At 42.1% G+C, this 5,734-nt stretch overlaps 1 protein-coding gene across 1 annotated transcript; it reads left to right on the forward strand.

Annotated features, from left to right (window-relative positions):
- Positions 1-901: 901 nt before the first annotated feature.
- On the forward strand, positions 902-3,043 carry LOC106761261. Its single transcript, XM_014644796.1, has one exon. It carries the CDS (start codon positions 902-904, stop codon positions 3,041-3,043), a length of 2,142 nt encoding a protein of 713 aa, XP_014500282.1.
- Positions 3,044-5,734: the final 2,691 nt, after the last annotated feature.

A 5,734-nucleotide genomic window follows, 5' to 3' on the forward strand; every position in this document is an offset into this window, starting at 1 on the left:
CCGTAGTTTTCCAGAATAAACTATGGTGGCGACTCCAAACTCTTTTTTCAAAACTAGTTTTTCTTTTTGGATCGTCGTCGTCCCGTCGCGATTTTTCGGTTGCGACAGATGGCGACTCCACTGGGAATTAACTAGAGGGTCAAGCCATTAATTAAATGCGCGAATTCGATGTGGTTTTTTTTTTATGTTTTTCTTCCCCTTATCTTTATCTATGTTTGATATTTGAATAATCGTGTGCAAATAATTGTTGGATATTGAACCCTAGGGTAGAAAACATGTTCATATCTGCCTGGGAATTTTTCTGGTTGTTTTGCAGGTGAGGGTTTGGGTATGCATTGCATTCTCCCTTCACACACACACTTTGTGCATCTATTGAGTGGGGCCCTATACCCGGGTCCGAGCGTAACTTAGAATTAGAGGAGTTGTGTAGCGGTGTCACTCTGGGATATTCTTCCTGTTTGGCTATCGTGAGAACTCCAGCTAGAGTTTGTTCTCTTCATTTGTGTCTCCACACCTAGTTGATTACTCGACTGTTGTGGAGATGCTGTGGAGGGGGCCATAGCTCTAGTGACCATTGATCCTTAGGCTCAGGGAACTATCCTGGTGAGATTGCATATACTTGTCCTTAAACCCAAAGCATTGAACCTTTATTAGGACATGAAGGGAGGAATGTGCATTCCTGTAACCCTCACACTGTTTGTTCTTTTAAAACAAAAAAAAAATAAAAAAATAATAATAATAATAAGGGCATTGCATTTTCATATTATGCATGCATCATGTTTTCTTTTGTTTAGCATATTTCGTTTAATTTAAATTAATCATAATAATAAAACAGTACGAGAGGGAAACAACGGCCAAATTTCCACGACATCCTTACAGGACTCGGGCAAATTCAAGAGCCATGGAAAATTGGGAGGAGTCGCATGAATCCCTCAGAGCTGATGTCAGCCAGTTGAAAGACCAGATCGGCCAGATCTTGGCAGCTCTCGAATCCTTGAAGACTACTGGAGAGTCTTCGTCTGCACAGATTGAGGGGAGTGCTCACTTTATTCCCCCGATGTTCAACGTTGTGGGCCAATCGGTTCCCTTCCCACTGTATGGATTTCCCCCGGGTTACACTCCTCCCATAAGAGAGTACTCGGGAGCAGAACAAGCTGCATTCTTATTTCCCACCACTGTCAACGTACCGCCAATCGGCACTCAGGGACCTGTCTTAGTGTCAACTCCCATGGCGAGTATAGCAATGAATGATACGACCACAGTTGAAGGAACGCGTGTAACTGTATTGCCACACGTGGTTACTGGAAATGACCCTTCAGCCAAGGCCACACCAAACACCGCGTTGCATGGGGTAATTAGTAACGTCGATGAAGCTACGGGTAGGCTGGAGAGTCTGGAGGCGAGACTAATGGCTGTTGAGGGAGTTGAAAGCTATGGGTTTGGAGATGTAGCAAGACTAAGTTTGGTTCCTGGTGTGAAAATACCACACAAGTTTAAAGCACCGGAATTTGAAAAGTATAATGGTAGTTCATGCCCAAAAAGCCATCCGACCATGTATTGCAAAAAGATGGCTGCGTATGCTTATGATAGCCAGCTACTCATCCATGTTTTCCAAGACAGTTTGGCTGGGGTAGCGTTGAATTGGTACACCCATTTAGAGCCATCTCGAATTCGTTGCTGGGCGGATCTGGCTGATGCCTTTGTGAAGCAGTACGTATACAACACGCATGTCGCACCAGACCGTTTGCAACTGCAAAATATGACAAAGAAGGACAACGAAACCTTCAAGGAATATGCCCAGCGGTGGAGAGAGTTAGCTGCGCAAGTCGAGCCACCTTTGTATGACATGGAGATGGTAGCAATGTTTGTGAACACGCTCCATCCACCATTTTATGAACGCATGGTCGGGAATGTGTCCGTCAATTTCGTTGATATCATCATAATAGGCGAAAGGATCGAAGTCGGGTTGAAGAATGGGAAAATTGCACATGGCCTGTCCGCAGCTGCAAACTACGAAAAATCCAATTTCAATCCGGGAAAGAAGAAGGAAGGGGATGTGTATGCAGCTTCGGAAATGCCTATGGGGAGAGGTCAAGCTCCCACTCCTGGTCATCAACCATACTTAAGCCAACCTTCCTATGCTGCTAATGCCTCGTTTGCTCACCAAACTAGGCCACGACAACAACAAGGGTATTATCCACCGCATCGCATCCCAACCGAAGCTTGGAAGGCTGGGGCAAATGCGAGCCCAAATCTGAATGTGGGTCAAAACAACCTCCCAAGGAGGAATCAGTTTGTTAACTTCACCCCAATCCCTATGACATACGCGGAGTTGCTACCTAACCTGATCGAAAAGGTCCTGGTCGACATTTGCTCGATGAAGCCTGTACAACCACCATACCCTAGGAGTTATGATGCAAATGCCAAGTGTAGTTACCATGGGGAAGGCGTGGGTCACTCAATCGAGAAGTTCGTGTCTTTTAAATATAAAGTACAAGATCTAATCGACTCCGGGTGGCTAAAGTTTCAAGAAGATAAGCCTAATACTGAGGCCAATCCGTTGTCCGGACATGGGAGTGCTTCGATGAATGTTGTCGAGATAGAAGAGCATGAACTGGTAAGGGATGTGAGCAAAATTCGGAGTTCTAAGAGGTTTATTTTCGAGGCGCTGTTGAAAGTGGGTTTTTTGAAAGACGATTATGATATGGGTTTGGCATGCACGCTCCATCCAACTGCTGGGCACTCTATTGAGGAGTGTGTTGAATTTGAAGAGTTTCTGCAAGGCCTACTGGACAAAAATTTGATGCAAGTACGCTACGATGACGAGAAAGAACTGATTGAAGAAAGAAAAGAGTGCAGTCTGGCTCGTGTGGAAGGACAAGAACCCAAAGCGGGAAAGATTCATGTTTCTAACGTCAAGAAGAGCTTTCACAATGCTGGATGGATCAACACTGACCAAGCAGCCGCCGTGGAGGATGAAGATGGACCTGAAGGCTCAAGTTTCGTGTGGGCCTGCTCCCCGGACGCACAACTCAACAATTGATAGACGCTGGATTTACTCGTGATGCTTAATTTGGATAAAATGTAATAGTTTAAGTAATTCTGTAGCTTTACCCGAGGCTTTAGGATTCATGACTTACTGGTTGACGTTTAGTTTTTATGCTCAGTGTGATAATCAAATCGTGTTTGCTTGTGTTTCATCGTCGTTTTGCATTCTTCATCATTTTTCCTGCTCATTTATGCTTTTTCGCAAATCTAAATAATGCATATATGACAATGAATGTTTTGAAAATAACGATGTCGATATTCCTAATTTTGAGTTCCCTGTCAATAACACGGAAGATGATTATGAGGATGATCCCTAACCCTCTGTAGAACTATTGAGATTAGTGGAAACCCAATTAGAGGAAGCTGATTAGGTTCAAGCTCGTTGGCCGGCTCAATCTCATTAAGGAAAAGAGGGCAACAGCTGTGTGCCATCGACAACTGTGCCAAAGAAGAATTAAGAAGACATTCGACAAAAGGGCGCGCCCAAGGGAGTTTCGTAAAGACGAACTGGTATTGAAGATGATTCTACCCATTCAAAAGGATCATAGGGGCAAGTGGACCCCAGGTTACGAAGGGTCATTTGTCATGAATAAAGCTTTCTCTGGTGGGGCCCTAAATCTCATACGGATGGATGGGGAGGAATTACCGTTACCGGTTAATTCTGATGCGGTCAAAAAAGGGTTTTATGCATGATGATTCCGTGATAGGGGATGCTGTTAAGGGATATTGGCATTGTCTTTAAAGCTTGTTGTAATCTGTGTTATTTCATTCAATAAATACTGCATGTTCTCATTCATAATTTTGTGCGCATACTTTTGAAATATTGCATGTCACGCTGAGCTGTTAGGAAAATAAGGGAAAATGAAATTGAAAATAATTAAAAGCATGTCAATAAAAGCATCACGAGTATATTCGGTCGGCTCAAGCTCGGTCCTGGAGGATGTCGCGAAAAACCAAAAAAAAAGAAGTAAAAGAAAGACACATGTTGAATTCGTTGTCAATAAAGTTGTCAAGGGTACAATACTTTCCAAAAGCAAAAGCAAAAAAAAGTTTTAAAAAAATACCGGTGTTGAGTCTTTTCCTGATTCAAGGTTTCGGGGGTAACCAGTGTTCTTTTCCTGATAAAGCACTTGCATTGATATTACTTGGACCTTTAGCCTTTTCATTCCTCCCCAAAGCACAGATTGTCATACTGGGGCAGTTTCATCATGGTGCCCGTGCCCAGCGATCGGTTGATCGGGGAGATAAAAATAAATAAAAAAGAAAGAAAAAACAAAAGAAAAAAAAGACGAAAGAAAATGAAGTCGATATGTCAACTGCTATAGAGTTTCGTCTCAAGGTTAAGGTCGTGAGAAAGCAAGGCAAGCAAGCTTCAGAGTGACGTGTGGCCATTTTGTTTCTTTCACCCGAATAAATAAAAGAAATTTATCCAATTGCACCCTCTTTGAGCCAAAAGTCATGATTGTTTTCATCACCCTCGACAAGAATCATTAGCATAGCGGTGTCAATCCAAAAGGGTACATCGAGGGTATCCAAAATCAAGGAGAAGATTTCGAAAAAAGAAATGAAAAAGAAAAGTTTCAAAAAGATCTACAATAGGGGCAAATGACCCAAAGAAAATAAGAAAAATAGAAAGAGAAAAGAAAAACAATGAAAAATAAAAGGATGTCCGAAGTTTCAAACTCCTAGAGACAGTTGACTCGACATCTTGCAGATGATTCTTGTCAAAACAATTTAACCATCAAACACTTATTTGGGCCTCCATTATCCGTTTCTTTCAAAACCCTCCGACCTCTAGCCACGGTACAAGCCGATAAAAGTCCATACCGACTGAAGAATGTTTATCCTGATCTTTCTCACAAACTTAACTCTTGAACCAAATGATGTGGCGAATGACACAATCACTTGAAGAAGAGAAAAGGAGCATCCAAGAAGAAAAGATAAAAAGATGTGAAGTCTCCCCGTCAATCGAGAATCGCCAAACTGGGGCAATCCCTCCTACCCAAGCCCTTCCACCTCTCCAAAGCATACTTACTTGTGCGAAATTGGGGCAACCCTTGCGAGCCATGCATGTTAAATATTAACAACACCTCCTCAAGTGAGAAAAATTCAAATGCTAATGTTGCCCACAGATAATCATCCAACCATCTACCTTTTATACCCATTTCCCTCACCTTCTCAAGTTCAAGCTAGTTTGTATTGCAAAAAGCGATAAAAAGGATTTGAATCCCTGGTTACGCTTTCTTCCTTTTTCATCAAAGGACTCATTGTCTGTTGACAATATCTTTAATGAATGCATTTTGAATGAACATCGAGTTTGACGACAATATTGGCAACGGATTCCAAGCATGGAATTTTCAAAAAAAAAAAGAAGAAAAGAAAGGAAGTAAAGAGAGAGAGAGCGAAGGAAAAGAACGAAACAAAGTCTCATGCATTTGTGCATTCATACACCCTCATGACATTACATCATCCATCTCCAAAAGAAGCAAGTAAAATTGTTCGAAAAATCCTTAAGGAGAAAGAGAGGTTGTGGAAAAGGTCAAAACAACCTTTACCTCTAAATCTCTTCAATGTTTTTTGCTCAACATCCACTAACGTTTCAGAATTTGGATCCAAGACAATCGCTGAACCTAATGATCACTCTCATTCGTAAATCCATAGGGTTGTTACACCCTCCACAAGGTTA

Source organism: Vigna radiata, chromosome 1 (assembly GCF_000741045.1).
Source record: "Vigna radiata var. radiata cultivar VC1973A chromosome 1, Vradiata_ver6, whole genome shotgun sequence".
NCBI classification, from domain to species: domain Eukaryota; kingdom Viridiplantae; phylum Streptophyta; class Magnoliopsida; order Fabales; family Fabaceae; genus Vigna; species Vigna radiata.

What these genes read in the sequence shown, in the direction of transcription:
- LOC106761261 (XM_014644796.1), top strand. Translation starts at nt 902, where the DNA reads ATGGAAAATTGGGAGGAGTCGCATGAATCCCTCAGAGCTGATGTCAGC.